A 22,542-nucleotide genomic window follows, 5' to 3' on the forward strand; every position below is an offset into this window, starting at 1 on the left:
ACTTGTCTTGAAACCAGATCTGAACTAATGGAGTTAGTTAGCTTCGGCTTTGATAATAGCACGTCCATGTCCATTTTCTGGTAAATAACATCACTTTTTTTTGCCATTTTGTTGTATTTAGTTGTTTATTTCAGTGGTTAAATGTAAATCAGATTAGTTCCACAGGTCTAGTACATTTCCAACCTGTATATCTCTCTGGCAGATTTTGAGCTGTTTGTTTTGCTTAACAGTGGACTTTCCAACTACTCTTATCAAGCCGGCTGGTTTCCCAACTCTACTGCTGGGAAGTAACGCACCCCACGGGGGATTCACCCCTGAAATTCCTCCCACAGAATGAGCTAATCCTAGACAGGATAAAAGCCAGGGATGGAGAGGGAAGGCACTATTACACACCGAGAATCAGCAGTGGAGATGTGGGTCGGCAACTTGCTGTGTCTGGCCGCTCTGGCTGTAGCCCTCTCCTTACCTACCTTATCTGATGGAGCTGCACTACAAGTGTTGTCAGCTCCTAACCTGCTGCGTGTGGGCAGTAATGAGAACATCTTTGTGGAATCTCAGGACCATGCAGGAGGTCCCCTGAATGTTAAGATCATGGTGAAGAACCACCCTACGCAGAGCAAAGAGCTAGTCTCTAAATCAGTGGTTCTGGATCAAGCAAACAACTTCCAGGCTATGGCACAACTGGTCATCCCAGAGGGGGACCACTTTGTGGATGACCCCAAGCAGAAGCAGTATGTGGTCCTGCAGGCCCAGTTCCCTGACCGCCTCCTGGAGAAGGTTGTCCTGGTCTCCTTCCAGTCTGGATACATCTTCATCCAGACTGACAAGACCATTTACACTCCGGCCAGCACCGTCCACTACAGAGTGTTCTCTATGACTCCTGGCCTGGAACCTCTGACCAGGGAGATATTTGAGGACCAGGAGGTCGCCAAGAACAAAGAGATCGCAGTCTCTGTGGAGATCATGACTCCTGAAAACATCACCATCTTCAGGGAGATCGTCAACCCAGACAAGGGAGTCAAATCTGGACAGTTCAAACTCCCTGACATCGTCAGTTTCGGGACATGGCATGTGGTCACGAGGTTCCAGAGCACACCTCAAAAGACCTTCTCATCTGAATTTGAGGTCAAGGAGTATGTTCTGCCCAGCTTCGAGGTTAGTCTGACCCCAGCTAAAGCCTTCTTCTACGTCGATGACAATGACCTGACTGTTGACATCACTGCCAGGTATCTATACGGTAAGGAAGTGACAGGGACAGGCTATGTGGTGTTTGGTGTCATCACAACAGATAACGAGAAAAAGAGTTTCCCTGCCTCTCTGCAGCGAGTAGAGATCAAAGACGGTAAAGGAGTGGCTTGTCTGAAAAAGGAACACATCACACAGACTTTCCCCAAAATCCATGATCTGGTCAAACAGTCCATCTTCGTATCAGTCAGCGTGTTAACAGAGGGTGGGGGTGAAATGGTAGAGGCAGAGAAGAGAGGGATCCAGATTGTCACTTCGCCATACACCATCCTCTTCAAGAGAACGCCCAAATACTTCAAACCTGGCATGCCCTTTGACGTCTCTGTTTACATTACGAATCCCGACAACTCTCCAGCCATTGGAGTGGAGGTTGAGGTGACTCCAGGTAATGCTAAAGGGGTGACCAGGGCCAACGGTTTTGCAAAAATACCACTTAACACTGTGGCATCAGCCAGAGAGCTGGTAATCACTGTGAAGACCAAGGACCCGGCGATCCTCGACAACAGACAGGCGGAGGCCACCATGAAGGCTCTCCCCTACAGAACTTCCACCAGCAACTTGCTCCATGTCGGGGTTGACTCTAATGAGCTGAAGATAGGAGACCCCATTAAGATCGATCTGAACCTGGGACCCACCACCATACAAAACCATGACCTTACATACATGTTCCTGAGTAGAGGTCAGCTGGTGAAAGTGGGCCGATTTAAAAGACAGGGCAACGCGCTGGTAACACTGTCAGTGCCTGTCTCCAAGGAGCTGCTTCCGTCGTTCCGCATCGTAGCGTACTACCATGTGGGAGCAGCTGACCTGGTGGCAGACTCTGTCTGGGTTGACATCAAGGTCTCCTGCATGGGCTCACTGAAAGTGACATCCACCAGGCCCAAGGCATCCTATGAGCCTCGTAGGGCTTTCAGTCTGACCATCACTGGAGACCCGGGAGCTAAAGTAGGACTGGTGGCTGTAGACAAGGGAGTCTACGTTCTCAACAGCAAACACCGTCTCACACAGGCCAAGATCTGGGACACCATAGAGAAGCATGATACAGGCTGTACAGCTGGAGGGGGAGCAGACAATCTGGGGGTGTTCTACGATGCTGGTCTGGTATTTGAGACCAACACTGCTAAAGGGACTGGGATCAGAACAGACCCCAGCTGTCCTGTTAGTTCTAGGCGGAGACGAGCAGTGACCATCAGTGACGTCATCACTAGTATGGCCAGTAAGTACAATGGTCTGGCCAAGGAGTGTTGTGTGGACGGGATGAGGGACAACACCATGGGATATACCTGTGACAGACGGGCCCAGTACATCACAGATGGGGACGTCTGTGTCAAAGCCTTCCTTGTCTGCTGCACTGAGATGGCCTCCAAGAAGATAGAATCCAAACAGGATGCACTGCTGCTCTCACGCAGTGAGGAGGAGGATGATGATGCGTACATGCGGTCTGAAGACATTGTGTCTCGTAGTCAGTTCCCTGAAAGCTGGATGTGGGAGGACACCAATCTTCCTGAATGCTCTGCCCAAAACAAGCACTGTGAGTCCACATCTGTAATAAGGAACAACTTCTTAAAGGATTCCATCACCACCTGGCAAATAACAGCCATCAGCCTGTCTAAAACTCATGGTATCTGTGTGGCAGATCCGTTTGAGATGATAGTTCTAAAGGAGTTCTTCATCGACCTCAAGCTGCCCTACTCAGCCGTCCGCAATGAACAGTTGGAGGTCAAAGCAATCCTCCACAACTACAGCGAAGACCCCATCATTGTGCGTGTGGAGCTGATGGAGAACGGTGAGGTGTGCAGCTCGGCAAGCAAGAAGGGTAAGTACAGGCAGGAAGTGAACATGGACCCCATGTCCACCCGGGTTGTCCCCTATGTCATCATCCCTATGAAGCTGGGCTTGCACTCCATTGAGGTCAAGGCATCTGTGAAAAACTCCGGCAGCAATGACGGGGTGAAGAGGGATCTGCGCGTTGTGGCTGAGGGAGTACTGGTCAAGAAGGAAACCAACGTACTCCTGAACCCGGCTAAACATGGTGGTAAGCAGACGTCACACATACCCAGTGGAGTGCCCCAAAACCAGGTGCCAAACTCTGATGCTGACACACTGATCAGTGTGACAGCTGGAGAGCAGACCAGTGTGCTGGTGGAGCAGGCCATCAGTGGAGACTCTCTGGGCAGTCTGATAGTTCAGCCAGTCGGGTGTGGGGAACAGAACATGATCTACATGACCCTGCCTGTCATTGCTACACACTACTTGGACAACACCAAAAAGTGGGAGGATATTGGCCTGGACAAACGGAACACAGCCATCAAGTACATCAACATTGGTTACCAACGTGAGCTGGCCTACCGTAAAGAAGATGGCTCCTACGCTGCCTGGATCAGCAGACAGAGCAGCACCTGGCTGACAGCATACGTGGTGAAGGTGTTTGCCATGTCCAGTACATTAATCAGTGTTCAGGAAAACGTGCTCTGTACTGCCGTCAAGTGGCTGATCCTGAACACACAACAGCCAGATGGCATCTTCAATGAGTTTGCTCCTGTCATTCATGCAGAGATGACGGGTAACGTGAGGGGATCAGACAATGACGCCTCCATGACAGCTTTTGTTCTCATCGCCATGCAGGAAGCAAGCTCAGTGTGTGAGCAGTCTGTCAACAGCCTACCAGGCAGTATGGCTAAGGCAGTAGCGTACCTCGAGAAGCGTCTGCCCCACCTGACTAACCCTTATGCTGTAGCTATGACCTCCTATGCTCTGGCCAATGCAGGGAAACCTAACAAGGAGACCCTACTGAAGTTCGCCTCTCCACAGCTGGACCACTGGCCAGTCCCTGGTGGTTACCAGTACACGCTGGAGGCCACCTCGTACGCCCTGCTTGCCCTGGTCAAGGTGAAGGCCTTCGAAGAAGCCGGTCCCATAGTCAGGTGGCTCAACAAGCAGAAGAAGGTGGGAGGGGGATACGGATCCACACAGTCCACCATCATGGTGTTCCAGGCTGTGGCTGAGTATTGGAGCCACGTGAAGGACCTGAAAGACTTTGACTTGAACATCAACCTAGAGGTGGCCGGCAGGGCATCAGCCACCAAGTGGTCCATCAACAACAAGAACCAGTTCCACACTCGTACAGACAAGGTCAACTCCATAGACAAGGACTTGACTGTAAAAGCCTCAGGAAATGGTGAGGCGACCTTGTCGGTGGTGACATTGTACTATGCCCTGCCAGAGGAAAAGGACAGTGACTGTGAAAGCTTTGACCTCTCTGTCACCCTCACAAAGATGGACAAAACAAGTCACGAGGATGCCAAGGAGTCATTTATGCTGACTATTGAGGTGTTGTATAAGAACTCAGAGAGAGATGCGACCATGTCTATTCTGGACATCGGCTTGCTGACCGGCTTCATTGTGGATACAGACGATCTGAATCAGTTGTCCAAGGGTAGGGAGCGCTACATAGAGAAGTTTGAGATGGACAAAGTTCTGTCTGAAAGAGGATCTCTCATCCTATATCTGGACAAGGTGTCTCATAAGTTAGAAGACAGAATATCCTTTAAGATTCACAGAGTGCAGGAAGTGGGAGTTCTACAGCCAGCTGCCGTCTCTGTATATGAATACTACAACCAGAAGCGCTGTGTGAAGTTCTACCACCCACAGAGGGAGGGTGGTACTCTGAGCAGACTGTGTCTTGGAGACGTGTGCACGTGTGCGGAAGAGAGCTGCAGTATGCAGAAGAAAGGTGAGCCAGATGTCCAACGCATAGACAAAGCTTGCGGCGCGGGACTGGATTACGTTTACAAAGCCACGGTGGTGGACTCGAAGCTGACCACACACACAGATACTTACACCGTGAAGATCGATTTGGTCATCAAGCCAGGTACTGACGAGGGAGTGGAGGGGAAGAATCGTGACTTCATGGGACTGGCTTACTGTAGAGAAGCTCTGGGTCTAATGCAGGGGAAAACATACATGATTATGGGGAAGTCTGAAGACCTGCACAGAGTGGAGGATAAAGGACTGTTGCAGTACAAGTATGTCTTAGGTGAACAGACATGGATAGAGTACTGGCCCTCACAACAAGAGTGCACATCCAGAGACTACAGAGAAGTCTGTCTGGGCATTGATGAGTTCATCAACCAGATCACAACCTTCGGCTGCCCTGTTTAGTTTCTCTTCTTGCTTGGTTAAATGTACATTTTTGTAACATTGCAATCCAGGTTGCCTGCCCTGTCATAACTCATTGTAACCTATAGAGTGTATGGAGATGAGCTTTCCCACTTGGAATATATTCTGTTAGAAACTGACCAGTAAATGATGTACACCGTGCATAACTCATTTTTTCTTTAAAGTTAACATGATGATGACGACTGCAAATGGCACATTTATACATTTAAGTGTACCATTTGCAGTTGTCATTGATTACTATGACATGGTCACAGTTCTATGGCTTTATTTTAGCACTAAAATGACCCTGCCTGCTGTAATAAGCATGAAAGAAATTAATTAAAAAACATATTAACTCTAATTCCTTTGTGTGCATATCACCAGTCATTATGGGGATTTAATTGTTTGTTGGTTTTAAACACTAAACAAAGACATTTAAGTTTAAGGTTGAGTGGGATGGTAACTATTTATGTTCACTGAGCACCAAAATGTCCAAATATCTCATTCCTGTCCATATGGCAAGTCAGTCAGAGTACTATATATCTTTCAGCACTTCATTGTTTTTACCAAATGCGATCAGGATTAGCAAACATTTTCTCCTGCCCCTTGTGGCACTAAGCAAATAAGATGTACTGTATACAAATCAGTCAGGGTAATAGACACGTTCATCACTGCTTTTACCGATGTGGAAACTTGTATATAGAAAGAAACAAGAATTTATAATCAGGGGTTAATTTATTATGAGCAAGGTTTTGGCATTAGGGGTGCAGACAAAGGACACTGACCCTTACCAGGAGGAAGTGTGTCTCCGTCATTGAGCTTTTGTTTTACAGACATGTCATCATGGGAGATATGCAGTATGTATTTTAGCAAACAACAGTTGTAGTGGGATCACACACACACAGACACACACACACGAGTGCACACACTCACACACACTGATGCAGAACCTTTAATGTAAGCCTTGGGGAAGACACAGCTAGAGGTCTCTGAGTGTTTGAAGGACATTTCAGTCTCAATCAGTGAATATGAAAGACAAAAATACCAATATTCACCCCACATTAACCATAGCCCAACATCCTCACTCTCTTCCTGAACCCAGATGACAAAGTCTGGTGCTAACATGCGTCCTTTGTCGTGATCTTGTCAACATTCTGATTGTGTCCACATTTTTTGACAGGTGTAGACAATCAAAATACATATTGTGAACTAATTGTATTCAGATCTTTCTGACCACATCCGGAGGTAGTCAGGCATGCATTGAATTTTTAAAATTATTTTTTGGACCTTTATTTAACTAGGCAAGTCAGTTATTAAGAACAAATTCTTATTTACAGTGACGGCCTACACTGCATTGTATCTGGACATCTTACAAGTGTGCAGATCTGGTTGGTCAAACAATTTAACTCATCAGTATACTGTAGCAAAAGTTAAATGAGTGCCTAAGCATGCCATTATTTTGAAACAATAACTCTCTTTAAATTAGATTTATTTAACAAGGCAAGTCAGTTAAAAACAAATTCTTATTTTCAATGATGGCCTAGGAACAGTCTGCCTTGTTCAGGGGTAGAAGAAGTGATTTTTTTTACCTTGTCAGCTCAGGGATTTGATCTTGCAACCTTTTGGTTACAACTCCAACACTCTAACCACGAGGCTACCTGCCCATGGAAGGACCAGGAAATCTGGTCACAATGCCGAGAGAATGGACAGATAACACATTGTAATACTCTTTATTATTTTAATAAACCAAACACAATGGTAAATTTAAGCGCAGGTAATATTGCTACAGGTTCAGGGTTGTGTCTATTTTCCCTATCACAAATATTGGCTCACTTGCTGGAGTTGGCACAAAAGAGCTAGGTTTTGATGAATTAACAAGTTGTGGGTGTGTCGAGGCTTGGCCCCTCACTGGCCAATCAGAACATGCTCCATGGCTAAATATGTGGTTGCTTGAGGTTGTGTATTTACAGTTTTTTTATGTATTGCCATGGAATCAACTCCAATTCTAATGTTAGTCCATTATAGTGTGTTAAATTGCTTACATAAACGAAATAAACTATAGACCTATCCTATCTTTGCCAAATAGGCTAACTAGAACCAGTTTGCACATTGTTCTAAGTAATTGCATGGGCTCAATCTCATTAACACTGAGATTGGGGCTAGGCCTACTGTAAACTGCATTATGGCTGAGCATGGACATGCCAAACATTGTCAATGCCAGGGTAGCCTAGTGGTTAGAACATTGGGCTAGTAACTGAAATGTTGCAAGTTTGAATCCCCGAGCTGATAAGGCACAAAAAGTGTTCAACAAATCTAAATATATTTTAGATTTGAGGTTCCATATTAGCCACCCTTTTCAGCTGTTTGAAGCTGCTGTTCAAAACCAAAAGTTAAAAACAAAACTTAAGCACGGGAAGCATAAAAATAGCGCACATATAACAGATCTACTGCTTCTTAGATTTGCTTTCAATGAGAATGACAGATCTATGACTCATATTTCAAAGTGGATTTGTTCATATATTAAGTTACATAATGCATTCCCCCCCAAAAAATGTGTCTATTAATGAACCCCAGCGTTAATAATGTCAAATTAGCAGAATATATACAGTGGGGCAAAAAAGTATCAATATCAATAACAAAAGTTTATCTCAATACTTTGTTATATACCCTTTGTTGGAGGTCAAATGTTTTCTGTAAGTCTTCACAAGGTTTTCACACACTGTTGGTGGTATTTTGGACCATTCCTCCATGCAGATCTCCTCTAGAGCAGTGATGTTTTGGGGCTGTTGCTGGGCAACACGGATTTTCAACTCCCTCCAAAGATTTTCTATGGGGTTGAGATCTGGAGACTGGCTAGGCCACTCCAGGACCTTGAAATGCTTCTTACGAAGCCACTCCTTCGCAGTGTGTTTGGGATCATTGTCATGCTGAAAGACCCAGCCACGTTTCATCTTCAATGCCCTTGCTGATGGAAGGAGGTTTTCACTCAAAATCTCACGATACATGGCCCCATTCATTCTTTCCTTTACACGGATCAGTCATCCTGGTCCGTTTGCAGAAAAACAGCCCCAAAGCATGATGTTTCCACCCCCATGCTTCACAGTAGGTATGGTGTTCTTTTGATGCAACTCAGCATTCTTTGTCCTCCAAACACGACGAGTTGAGTTTTTACCAAAAAGTTGTATTTTGGTTTCATCTGACCAAATGACATTCTCCCAATCTTCTTCTGGATCATCCAAATGCTCTCTAGAAAACTTCAGACGGGCCTGGACATGTACTGGCTTAAGCAGGAAAACACGTCTGGCACTGCAGGATTTGAGTCCCTGGCGGCGTAGTGTGTTACTGATGGTAGGCTTTGTTACTTTGGTCCCAGCTCTCTGCAGGTCATTCACCAGGTCCCACTGTGTGGTTCTGGGAATTTTGCTCACCGTTCTTGTGATCATTTTGACCCCACGGGGTGAGATTTTGTGTGGAGCCCCAGATCGAGGGAGATTATCAGTGGTCTTGTATGTCTTCCATTTCCTAATAATTGCTCCCACAGTTGATTTCTTCAAACCAAGCTGCTTACCTATTGTAGATTCAGTCTTCCCAGCCTGGTGCAGGTCTACAATTTTGTTTCTGGTGTCCTTTGACAACTCTTTGGTCTTGGCCATAGTGGAGTTTGGAGTGTGACTGTTTGAGGTTGTGGACAGGTGTCTTTTATACTGATAACAAGTTCAAGCAGGTGCCATTAATACAGGTAACGAGTGGAGGACAGAGGAGCCTCTTAAAGAAGAAGTTACAGGTCTATGAGAGCCTGAAATCTTGCTTATTTGTAGGTCACCAAATACTTATTTTCCACCATAATTTGCAAATAAATTCATTAAAAATCCTACAATGTGATTTTCTGGATTTCTTTTCTCTCATTTTGTCTGTCATAGTTGAAGTGAATCTATGATGAAAATTACAGGCCTCTCTCATCATTTTAAGTGGGAGCACTTGCACAATTGGTGGCTGACTAAATACTTTTTTGCCCCACTGTATATATATATGTGTATATGTAGGAATGTTTATGTATGCATATATAAGTATGCATGTATGTATGTATGTATGTGTATGTATGTATTTAGCCAAAGAAAATATGGGGGATTGGAAATGATGCAGACAATTACATTGATGGAAGCAACAATCTATCTGCAATATTAATTCTGATCCACTCCTTTACAAAAAAAATTGAATTAAAGAGGGTTAAGTTAGCGGGACATTTTGGAAGCAATTGAGAACATCTGTGTTGTTGATCTTAGCACTTATTGATGGTTTATAGATGCACTATGCAGAAATCGCTCCTTCATCTCCTTGTTGCTAAAATTGTAATAGTTTGCCTAATTTGAGTTTGTGACAATACATGCAAGCATAGCGTAGAGAATCATTGAGAATCATACATAATGCATCCCCCCAAAAATTATGTCTATTAATGAACCACAGAGTCAATCTAAGCAGCATAATAAAGTTATCAAAATCAAAATCTGTCAGTTTAAACTAGAGATATCTGCATTAAATGCGTCTCAATCCACCGCATCACCTATTGCGGCCCTACCCATCTGCGGTGGAAGGTGGCCGAGCTAGAGTGGTTTGTCGGACCCTGAGACATCCCAAAAATCGATCTTCTCACAAAAATGTCTGGAACGTCCAAACAGTTTGGCCTACAAACTAAGATGATCAGTCTATGGAAAGATGAGACTCTAATGAACACAATGGTTTTGTGGCTACCCAATAAAAAGGGTAAAATATGTATCCCCTAGAATTTTAAGAAATGGGCTATAGTAGTAATGGCCAAATTCAATATTTAATCAAATAGTGTATTTTTAAAACAGATTATATCTTAAGGGATCCTAAAATTTCAGAGCTATATAATAAAATATAATATAAAAATTGTTTTAATTTCTTTACACATATTTAACCACATTTTTTAGGTAGGTACAGAACTACAGAACATCATTATAGTTGTGTGTGTGCGTGCGTGCTGACTCATGATGAGATGCACCAAGCTCTCCTTGGCATTTAGGGTGTTTCTGTTGTTTTGACAGTGACTTGTCTTGAAACCAGATCTGAACTAATGGAGTTAGTTAGCTTCGGCTTTGATAATAACACGTCCATGTCCATTTGCTGATAAATAATATAACTTTTTTCTGACATTTTATATGATTAAGTTGTTTATTTCAGTGGTTAAATGTAAATCAGATTAGTTCCACAGGTCCAGTACATTTCCAACCTGTCTGACAGATTTTGAGCTGTTTGTTTTGCTTAACAGTGGACTTTCCAACTACTCTTATCAAGCCGCACCCCACGGGGGATTCACCCCTGAAACTCCTCCCAGAGAAAAAATTAGCCCTAGACAGGATAAAAGCCAGGGTTGGAGAGGGAAGACACTATTACAGACCCAGAATCAGCGTGGAGATGTGGGTCGGCAACTTGCTGTGTCTGGCCGCTCTGGCTGTAGCCCTCTCCTTACCTACCTTATCTGATGGAGCTGCACTAGTAGTGTTGTCGGCTCCTAACCTGCTGCGTGTGGGCAGTAATGAGAACATCTTTGTGGAGTCTCAGGACCATGCAGGAGGTCCCCTGAATGTTAAGATCACGGTGAAGAACCACCCTACGCAGAGCAAAGAGCTAGTCTCTAAATCAGTGGTTCTGGATCAAGCAAACAACTTCCAGGCTTTGACACAACTGGTCATCCCAGAGGAGGAATTCTTTTTTGATGACTCCAAGCAGAAGCAGTATGTGGTCCTGCAGGCCAAGTTCCCTGACTGCCTCCTGGAGAAGGTTGTCCTGGTCTCCTTCCAGTCTGGATACATCTTCATCCAGACTGATAGGACCATTTACACTCCGGCCAGCACCGTCTACTACAGAGTGTTCTCTATGACTCCAGGCCTGGAGCCTCTGACCAGGGAGATATTTGAGGACAAGTTCGTCGCCAAGAACAAAGACATTGCAATCTCTGTGGAGATCATGACTCCTGAGAACATCACCATCTTCAGGGAGATCATCACCCCAGACAAGGGAGTCAAATCTGGACAGTTCAATCTCCCTGCAATTGTCAGTTTCGGGACATGGCATGTAGTCACAAGGTTCAAGAGCACTCTTCAAAAGACCTTCTCATCTGACTTTGAGGTCAAGGAGTATGTTCTGCCCAGCTTCGAGGTTAGTCTGACCCCAGCTAAAGCCTTCTTCTACGTTGATGACAATGACCTGACTGTTGACATCACTGCCAGGTATATATACGGTAAGGAAGTGACAGGGACAGGCTATGTGGTGTTTGGTGTCATCACAACAGAGAGCGAGAAAAAGAGTTTCCCTGCCTCTCTGCAGAGAGTAGAGATCAAAGACGGTAAAGGAGTGGCTTGTCTGAAAAGGGAACACATCACACAGACTTTCCACAACATCCATGATCTGGTCAAACAGCCCATCTTCGTATCAGTCAGCGTGTTAACAGAGGGTGGGGGTGAAATGGTAGAGGCAGAGAAGAGAGGGATCCAGATTGTCACTTCGCCATACACCATCCTCTTCAAGAGAACGCCCAAATACTTCAAACCTGGCATGCCCTTTGACGTCTCTGTTTACATTACAAATCCCGACAACTCTCCAGCCATTGGAGTGGAGGTTGAGGTGACTCCAGATAATGCTAAAGGGGTGACCAGGGCCAATGGTTTTGCCAAAGTTACACTTAACACTGTGGCATCTGCCAGAGAGCTGGCAATCACGGTGAAGACCAAGGACCCGGCGATCCTCGACAACAGACAGGCGGAGGCCACCATGAAGGCTCTCCCCTACAGAACTTCCACCAGCAACTTTCTCCATGTCGGGGTTGACTCTAATGAGCTGAAGATAGGAGAACCCATTAAGATCGAACTGAACCTGGGATGCACCCCCATACAAATCCATGACATTACATACATGTTCCTGAGTAGAGGTCAGCTGGTGAAAGTGGGCCGATTCAAAAGACAGGGCAACGCGCTGGTGACACTGTCAGTGCCTGTCTCCAAGGAGCTGCTTCCGTCGTTCCGCATCGTAGCGTACTACCATGTGGGAGCAGCTGACCTGGTGGCAGACTCTGTCTGGGTTGACATCAAGGTCTCCTGCATGGGATCACTGAAAGTGACATCCACCAGGCCCAAGGCATTCTATGAGCCTCGTAAGGCTTTCAGTCTGACCATCACTGGAGACCCGGGAGCTAAAGTAGGACTGGTGGCTGTAGACAAGGGAGTCAACGTTCTCAACAGCAAACACCGTCTCACACAGACCAAGATCTGGGACACCATAGAGAAGCATGATACAGGCTGTACAGCTGGAGGGGGAGCAGACAATATGGGGGTGTTCTACGATGCTGGTCTGGTATTTGAGACCAACACTGCTAACGGGACTGGGATCAGAACAGACCCAAGCTGTCCTGTTAGTTCTAGGCGGAGACGAGCAGTGACCATCAGTGACGTCATCACTAGTATGGCCAGTAAGTACAATGGTCTGGCCAAGGAGTGTTGTGTGGACGGGATGAGGGACAACACCATGGGATATACCTGTGACAGACGGACCCAGTACATCTCAGATGGGGACGTCTGCATCCAAGCCTTCCTTGTCTGCTGCACTGAGATGGCCTCCAAGAAGATAGAATCCAAACAGGATGCACTGCAGCTCTCACGCAGTGAGGAGGATTATGATGATGCGTACATGGGGTCTGACGAAATTGTGTTTCGTCGTCAGTTCCCTGAAAGCTGGATGTGGCTGGACACCAATCTTCCTGAATGCCCTGCCCAAAACAAGCACTGTGAGTCCACATCTGTAATATGGAACAACTTATTAAAGGATTCCATCACCACCTGGCAAATAACAGCCATCAGCCTATCTAAAATTCATGGTATCTGTGTGGCAGATCCGTTTGAGATGATAGTTCTAAAGGAGTTTTTCATCGACCTCAAGCTGCCCTACTCAGCCGTCCGCAATGAACAGCTGGAGGTCAAAGCAATCCTCCACAACAACAGCGAAGACCCCATCACTCTGTGTGTGGAGCTAATGGAGAATGACGAGGTGTGCAGCTCGGCAAGCAAGAAGGGTAAGTACAGGCAGGAAGTGAACATGGACGCCATGTCCACCCGGGTTGTCCCCTATGTCATCATCCCTATGAAACTGGGCATGTACTCCATTGAGGTCAAGGCATCTGTGAAAAACTCAGTCAGAAATGACGGGGTGAAGAGGGATCTGCGCGTTGTGGCTGAGGGAGTGCTGGTCAAGAAGGAAACCAACGTACTCCTGAACCCGGCTAAACATGGTGGTGAACAAACGTCACACATACCCAGTGAAGTTCCAAAGAACCAGGTGCCAAACTCTGATGCTTACACACTGATCAGTGTGACAGGTGGAGAGCAGACCAGTGTGCTGGTGGAGCAGGCCATCAGTGGAGACTCTCTGGGCAGTCTGATAGTTCAGCCAGTCGGATCTGGGGAACAGAACATGATCTACATGACCCTGCCTGTCATTGCTACACACTACCTAGACAACACCAAAAAGTGGGAGGATATTGGCCTGGACAGACGGAACACAGCCATCAAGTACATCAACATTGGTTACCAACGTGAGCTGGCCTACCGTAAAGAAGATGGCTCCTATGCTGCCTGGGTCAGCAGACAGAGCAGCACCTGGCTGACAGCATACGTGGTGAAGGTGTTTTCCATGTCCAGTACAATAATCAGTGTTCAGGAAAACGTGCTCTGTACTGCTGTCAAGTGGCTGATCCTGAACACACAACAGCCAGGTGGCATCTTCAATGAGTTTGCTCCTGTCATTCATGCAGAGATGACGGGTAACATGATGGGATCGGACAATGACGCCTCCATGACAGCTTTTGTTCTCATCGCCATGCAGGAAGCACACTCACTGTGTGAGCAGTATGTCAACAGCCTACAAGACAGTATGGCTAAAGCAGTAGCGTACCTCGAGAAGCGTCTGCCCCACCTGACGAACCCCTATGCTGTAGCTATGACCTCCTATGCTCTGGCCAATGCAGGGAAACTCAACAAGGAGACCCTATTGAAGTTCGCCTCTCCACAGCTGGACCACTGGCCAGTCCCTGGTGTTCACCAGTACACGCTGGAGGCCACGTCGTACGCCCTGCTTGCCCTGGTCAAGGTGAAGGCCTTCGAAGAGGCCGGCCCCATAGTCAGGTGGCTCAACAAGCAGAAGAAGGTGGGAGGGGGATACGGATCCACACAGTCCACCATCATGGTGTTCCAGGCTGTGGCTGAGTATTGGAGCCACGTGAAGGACCTGAAAGACTTTCACTTGAACATCAACCTAGAGGTGGCCGGCAGACCATCAGTCACCAGGTGGTCCATTCACAACAAGAACCAGATCCACACTCGTACAGACATGGTCAACTCCATAGACAAGGACTTGACTGTAAAAGCCTCAGGAAATGGTGAGGCGACCTTGTCGGTGGTGACACTGTACTATGCCCTGCCAGAGGAAAAGGACAGTGACTGTGAAAGCTTTGACCTCTCTGTCACCCTCACAAAGATGGACAAAACAAGCCACGAGGATGCCAAGGAGTCATTTATGCTCACTATTGATGTGTTGTATCGTAATTCAGAGAGAGATGCAACCATGTCTATTCTGGACATCGGCTTGCTGACCGGCTTCATTGTGGACACAGACGATCTGAAAATGTTGTCCATGGGGAGGGAGCGCTACATAGAGAAGTTTGAGATGAACAAAGTCCTGTCTGAAAAAGGATCTCTCATCCTATATCTGGACAAGGTGTCTCATAAGTTAGAAGACAAAATATCCTTTAAGATCCACAGAGTGCAGGAAGTGGGAGTTCTCCAGCCAGCTGCCATCTCTGTATATGAATACTACAACCAGAAGAACTGTGTGAAGTTCTACCACCCACAGAGGGAAGGTGGTACTCTGAGCAGACTGTCTCTTGGAGATGTGTGCACGTGTGCGGAAGAGAGCTGCAGTATGCAGAAGAAAGATGAGCCAGATGTCAACCGCAACACTACGTTGGTGTCCTAGGAGAAGAGACATGGATAGAGTACTGGCCCTCACAACAAGAGTGCACATCCAGAAACTACAGAGAAGTCTGTCTGGGCATTGATGAGTTCATCAACCAGATCACAACCTTCGGCTGCCCTGTTTAGTTTCTCTTCTTGCTTGGTTAAATGTAAATTTTTGTAACATTGCAATCCAGGTTGCCTGCCCTGTCATAACTCATTGTAACCTATAGAGTGTATGGAGATGAGCTTTCCCACTTGGAATATATTCTGTTAGAAACTACAGTAAATTATGTACACCATGCATTAAAAAACATATGATGATGACGACTGCAAATGGCACATTTATACATTTAAGTGTGCCATTTGCAGTTGTTATCATCATTGATTACAATGACATAGTCACATTTCTATGGCTTTATTTTTGCACTAACATGACCGTGCCTGCTGTAATATGCATGAAATAAATGTATTAAAAAATGTATTTTCTCTTTCCTTTGTGTGCATTTCACCAGTCATTGTGGGGATCTAATTGGTTATTGGTTTTAAACACCAAACAAAGACATTTTAGTTGAGTGGGATGGTAACTGTTTTTGTTCACTATTTGAGCACCAAAATGTCCAAATATCTCATTCTGGTCCATATGGCAAGTCAGTCAGAGTACTATATATCTTTCAGCACTGCTTTTACCGACGTGGAAACTTGTTTATAGAAACAAGATCATTTATAATCAGGGGTTAATATATTATGAGCACAGTTTTGACATTAGGGGTGAAACAAGGGACACTGACCCTTACCAGGAGGAAGTGTGTCTCCGTCATTGAGCTTTTGTTTTACAGACATGTCATCATGGGAGATATGGACAGACAACAGTTGTAGTGGGATCACACACACGTGTGCACACACACACACCGATGCTGAACCTTTCATGTAAGCCTTGGGGATGACACAGCTAGATGGCTCTGAGTGTTTGAAGGACATTTCAGTCTCAATCAGTTAAGATTAAAGGCAAAAATACCAATAATCACCCCACATTAACCATAGCCCAACATCCTCACTCTCTTCCTGAACCCAGATGACAAAGCCTGGTGCTAACATGCGTCCCTTGTTGTGATCTTGTCAACATTCTGATTGTGTCCACATTTTTTGACAGGTGTAGACAATCAAAATACACATTGTGAACTATTTGTAAACAGATCTTTCTGACCACATCCGGAGGTAGTCAGGCATGCATTGAATATTTTGTATCATTTTTTAAAAACCTTTATTCAACTAGGCAAGTCAGTTATTAAGAACAAATTCTTATTTTCAGTGATGGCCTAGGAACAGTCTGCCTTGTTCATGGGCAGAATAACCCATTTTTTTTTACCTTGTCAGCTCAGGGATTTGATCTTGCAACCTTTTGGTTACAACTCCAACACTCTAACCACGAGGCTACCTGCCCATGGAAGGACCAGGAAATCTGGTCACAATGCCGAGAGAATGGACAGATACAACATTGTAATACTCTTTATTATTTTAATAAACCAAACACAATGGTAAATCTAAGCGCAGGTAATATTGCTACAGGTTCAGGGTTGTGTCTATTTTCCCTATCATAATTATTGGCTCACTTGCTGGAGTTGGGCTGGGTTTTGATGAATTAACAAGTTGTCGGTGTGTCGAGGCTTGGCCCCTCACTGGCCAATCAGAACATGCTCCATGGTGAAATATGTGGTTGCTTGAGGTTGTGTATTTACAGTTTTTTATGTATTGCCATGGAATCAACTCCAATTCTAATGTTAGTCTGTTATAGTGTGTTAAATTGCTTACATAAACAAAATAATAAACTATAGACCTATCCTATCTTTGTTGAATAGGCTAACTAGAACCAGTTTGCACATTGTTCTAAGTAATTGCATGGCCTACTGTAAACTGCATTATGGCTGAGCATGGACATGCCAAATATTGTCAATAGGCAAGATAAAATTCATTACTGATGAGGCCTAAAAAGAGAACAAATAATTTTAATCAAATTCTAATCAAATCTAAACTAATTGTTTTAAATAGGAAAATGGTATATTTGAATCAATGTCATTGTTTCAACGTCATAGCTTGAGTAAAATAACATACAGTACCAGTCAAAAGTTTGGACACACCTACTAATTCAAGGGTTTGTCTTTATTTTTACTATTTTCTAAATTGTAGAATTATAGTGAAACATCAAAACATATATGGAATCATGTAGTAGGCAAAAAAGTGTTAAACAAATCTAAATATATTTTAGTTTCGAGGTTCCATATTAGCCACCCTTTGCCTCGATGACAACTTTGCACACTCTTGGCATTCTCTCAACCAGCTTCACCTAGAATGCATTTCAATTAACAGGTATGCATTGTTAAAAGTTCATTTGTGGACTTTCTTTACTTCTTAATGAGTTTTAGCCAATCAGTTGTGTTGGGACAAGGTAGGGTTGGTATACAGAAGATATTATGGCAAGAACAGTTCAAATAATCAAAGAGAAACAACAGTCATTAAGACATGAAGGTCAGTCAATCCAGATTTTTTAAAACTGCTACCGGGCTGCCCTCAGGCGAGTCTTGTGAGGCTTGTTTTTTTTGGGATGTCTCATGGACTGACAAATACCGCTGCACTGTAGCTAGGCCACCTTCCACCACAGATGTCTCTAGCTTTAAAAGACGGATTTCGATTGGGATTGTTTTGGTATGCCAAATAGTTTTCCACAGGGCCACAGAAATTGACTCAAGACGGTTAAAGGAGCAGGACATTTTGGAATTAATTGAGAACATCAGTGTTATTGATCTTAGCACATATTGAAGGTTTAAAGATGCACTATGCAGAAATCTCTCCTCCATTTCCTGTTTGCTGAAATTGTAATAGTTTGCCTAATTTGAGTTTGTGACAAAACAAGTGAGTATAGTGCAGAAAATCATTGCACCATCTAAATATATTTTCCATATCCAGAAATATTGTATTTTCAGCTGTTTGAAGCTGGTGTTCAAAACCAAAAGTTCAAAACAAAATTTAAGCAAGGAAGCATAAAAATAGTGCACATAGAACAGATCTACCGCTTATAAGAATTGCTTTCAATGAGAATGACAGATCTATGACTCATATTTCTATGTGGATTTGTTTACATATTAAGTTACATAATGCATTCCCTCCAAAAAATGTGTCTATTAATGAACCCCAGCGTCAATCTAAGTAGCATAATAAAGAAATTAAATCAAAATCTGTCAGTTTAAACTAGAGATGTTTGCATTGATGCGTTTCAATCCACCACATACGCGTGTAGCCACACGCGTATGTGGTGGATTGAAACGCATTCAATGCCTTACCCATCTGCGGTGGAAGGTGGCCGAGCTACAGTGGTGTATGTCAGACCCTGAGACATCCCAAATATCGGTCTTCTCACAAAAATGTCTGTAGCATCCAAACAGTTTGGCCTACAAACTAATATGATCACTCTATGGAAAGATGAGACTCTCATGAACACAATGGTTTTGCAGTTTCAGTTGAAATAAATAGGTTTTGTGCCTGCCCAATAAAATGGGTTAAATAGGTATCCCCTAGAATTTTAAGAAATGGGCTATAGTAGTAATGGCCAAATTTAATCTAAAGGGGTCCAGAAATGTAAGACCTATATAAGAAAGCTTAGGAAATCAAATTGTTTTTATTTCTTTACACATATTTAACCCCATTTTTTGGGTAGGCACCTTTGTATTTCCATTCTTTTTCTTAACTGGTACCGATCAACTTCAGACGAGGTCCGTGATACTTGTCGCAGAGCAAAATAGAGGCCACCGTCTTGTTCGTGAAAGTCTCATCTTTCCATTGAGACAGACACTTCAAAACCTTATTCCATATGGTTCATTATTTTTACTGTTTTTGCCATTTATGAATGGGTTATTCAATTAGTTTCTATGAGCTATAGTAGTAAAGGCCCCCCCAACGGCTTGGACTTTTAGAGGTTAACGAGAGATCACCTCAAGATAGAACTGGGGCTAACATAGGCTCAACATAGGCCCTCCATGTTTTTGGTTCTTGATTTGAAACGGGCCTTCTAAAGGCTGTAACTTTGGCAAACATGGAGTCCAACTAATATAGACTGACATTTAAATGGGTATGCTTCGTGAAACAATTGGTTTCAGGCTACTAACAGCCTATCTATTTGCAAAAATATCTAAAACATGTTTTCACCTTGTCATTATGGAGTAATGTGTTTAGATGGGTGAGATTTAAAAAAAATGTAATCCATTTTGAATTCAGGCTGTAACACAACAAATGTGGAATAAATCAAGGGATATGAATACTTTTTGAAGGAACAGTAGTTAATTATAGTAGCCGTGTTGAGTAACCCCCACACATCAGACTTTGCCATATAATCCACCCAATCCCTGTCCCATCACTATCCAACAGTCCCTGTCCAGGATTGTTTAATTATTACATTGAACAGACCCTGCTAGTGCCAGGGGTGAAAAGGTGACGTTGACACAGTGTGTGTGGTTAGGTTCTTCTCGTCACTGACAGGAATAGGTATCTCAGTTTGGCCCATTATCAAACACATGCTGACCCAAAGATAGGGTCTACCCAGGGATGCAAGATTTCCAGGTGGATGTTTCTCGATAGGTCTTGTACTATGCATCTGTAGGCCTTACAAAAGTATTTTACCACGTGTGTGTGTGTGTGTGTGTGTGTGTGTGTGTGTGTGTGTGTGTGTGTGTGTGTGTGTGTGTGTGTGTGTGTGTGTGTGTGTGTGTGTGTGTGTGTGTGTGTGTGTATTCCACATCTGTTGCTATGGGGTAATTATGTTAGGGACAATACAGGATGGTTCACAATAATTGTTTTTCCAAAATAATAGTACGAAATGTACGTTTTGTAATGCCAATCCTGGTTATAGGTAACAATCCTTCGTATGAACTGCCTACATTTTTTTCCTTTTTTTTTTTCTCCCCAATTTCGTGGTATCCAATTGTTAGTAGCTACTATCTTGTCTCTTCGCCACAACTCCCGTACGGGCTCGGGAGAGACGAAGGTTGAAAGTCATGCGTCCTCCGATACACAACCCAACCAAGCCGCACTGCTTCTTAACACAGCGCGCATCCAACCCGGAAGCCAGCCACACCAATGTGTCGGAGGAAACACAGTGCACCTGGCGACCTTGGTTAGCGCGCACTGCGCCCGGCCTGCCACAGGAGTTGCTGGTGCGCGATGAGACAAGGATATCCCTACCAGCCAAGCCCTCCCTAACCCGGACTACGCTAGGCCAATTGTGCGTCGCCGGTTATGACAGAGCCTGGGCATGAACCCAGAGTCTCTGGTGGCACAGCTGGCGCGAACTGCCTACATTTTTACACATATTATCCGTTAGTTGTGGAAATGAAATAAGATATGCTTAAACGTTACACATGCTTAAACAGCATGATCATTACACAGGCGCACCTTGTGCTGGGGACAATAACAGGCTACTCTAAAATGTGCAGTTTTGTCACACAACAAACTCAAAAGGGGTGATGATATTAATTAACAATAATTTTGTTCAAATGTGCCAATTGTTCAAACAGACCCGCAAGGTAGATGGATACTTTTAAATATGTTATTGAACCATAAACAGATTTGGCTCATTAATCTATACGTTTCAAATCATAATGATCAATGCTTCTTTAGAAATATATATAATCAGGGCCTCCCGGGTTGTGCAGTGGTTAAGGGCGCTGTACTGCAGCGCCAGCTGTGCCACCAGAAACCCTGGGTTAGCGCCCGGGAGGTCCGTGGGGCGACGCACAATTGACCTAGCGTCGTTAGGGAGGGTTTGGCCGGAAGGGAAATCCTTGTCTCATCGCACACCAGCAACTCCTGTGGCGGGCCGGGCGCAGTATGCGCTAACCAAGGTTGCCAGGTGCACGGTGTTTCCTCCAACACATTGGTGCGGCTGACTTCCGGGTTGGATGGCGCTGTGTTAAGAAGCAGTGCGGCTTGGTTGGGTTGTGTATCGGAGGACGCATGACTTTCAACCTTCGTCTCTCCAGAGCCCGTACGGGAGTTGTAGCGATGAGACAAGATAGATTACTTTTACAGAATGTCCACGTGGGCAAGGATGTTGTAAAAAATAAATTGGATGACAACCTGATTTTAAACAGGACAGAATATTTTATAACTGACGTTTTCCGACATAACGAACTGTAGGTATAGCAGATCCACTTATTGTATGGGCCATTTTTTTATGTGCCTTTAGAGGCCATGAAATTCACTACTCATCTTTTAAACAAAAGCAATTTAGGTCAAAATAATTCAAAATTACAAAGGAAATAGAGGGACTAACAGTACAGATAGATAGCAATATAAAAACTGTACCACAGAGGCACAGAAATACATTAGAGGAAAAACAAAAAGAAATGGAGGTACTTACTCAAGAAAGAGCAAGTGTAAAATATTATAAAAAATGAAGCAAACTGGATGGAATGTGGGGGAAAATGCACCAAATTATTTTTTCATCTTCAACATAGAAATGCGACCAACATTTTTTCCTATTAATAATGCAAAATCAGCAGAATATACCGTATCTATTGTGAAACATCACAGCACAGTTGAAAAATATATGGCATATAGGACAAAAAATGCTGGTGTTCAGAGATAGATGGGAGGGTTTAACTGAAACTAAAGGGTGTGACTAACAATTACAAGATAACTAATGTTACCCGAGCGCTAGCTCAGGACAGACGGGAGGGAGCAAAGTACACCGGTCTATCCGGTGCCTCCATTTAGGAATGTGTAATTCAATTAGATTCTATGGGCTATAGTAGTAAAGTCCCCCCCCCCACCCCCCAACGGCTTGGACTTTTAGAGGTTAGCGAGATACCAACTCAAGATAGAACTGGGGCTAACATAGGCTCAACATAGGCCATTCACGTTTTTGGGTCTTGATTTGAAACGGGCCTTCTAAAGGCTGTAACATTGGCAAACATGGAGTCCAACTAATATAGACTGACATTTAAATGGGTATGCTTCGTGAAACAATAACCTGCCCAGGGACTGAGGTTGAAAATTAGCTGGCTGGCTAAATCCAGCACTTTTACTGAAACGTTGATTAATGTGCAATGACCCTGTAAAAATAAAA

At 44.3% G+C, this 22,542-nt stretch overlaps 2 protein-coding genes across 2 annotated transcripts; both read left to right on the top strand.

Annotated features, from left to right (window-relative positions):
* Positions 1-299: 299 nt before the first annotated feature.
* On the top strand, positions 300-5,764 carry LOC109902154 (complement C3). Its single transcript, XM_031786592.1, has one exon. The coding sequence runs from the start codon at positions 367-369 to the stop codon at positions 5,404-5,406; it is 5,040 nt and encodes a 1,679-aa protein (XP_031642452.1). The 5' UTR covers positions 300-366; the 3' UTR covers positions 5,407-5,764.
* A 5,040-nt stretch (positions 5,765-10,804) lies between these two features.
* Positions 10,805-15,920, top strand: LOC109902151 (complement C3-like). Its single transcript, XM_020498266.2, has one exon. The coding sequence runs from the start codon at positions 10,840-10,842 to the stop codon at positions 15,445-15,447; it is 4,608 nt and encodes a 1,535-aa protein (XP_020353855.2). The 5' UTR covers positions 10,805-10,839; the 3' UTR covers positions 15,448-15,920.
* Positions 15,921-22,542: the final 6,622 nt, after the last annotated feature.

This window comes from Oncorhynchus kisutch, linkage group LG13 (genome assembly GCF_002021735.2).
Source record: "Oncorhynchus kisutch isolate 150728-3 linkage group LG13, Okis_V2, whole genome shotgun sequence".
In the NCBI taxonomy this organism is placed as follows: domain Eukaryota; kingdom Metazoa; phylum Chordata; class Actinopteri; order Salmoniformes; family Salmonidae; genus Oncorhynchus; species Oncorhynchus kisutch.

What these genes read in the sequence shown, in the direction of transcription:
- LOC109902154 (XM_031786592.1), top strand. Translation starts at nt 367, where the DNA reads ATGGAGAGGGAAGGCACTATTACACACCGAGAATCAGCAGTGGAGATG.
- LOC109902151 (XM_020498266.2), top strand. Translation starts at nt 10,840, where the DNA reads ATGTGGGTCGGCAACTTGCTGTGTCTGGCCGCTCTGGCTGTAGCCCTC.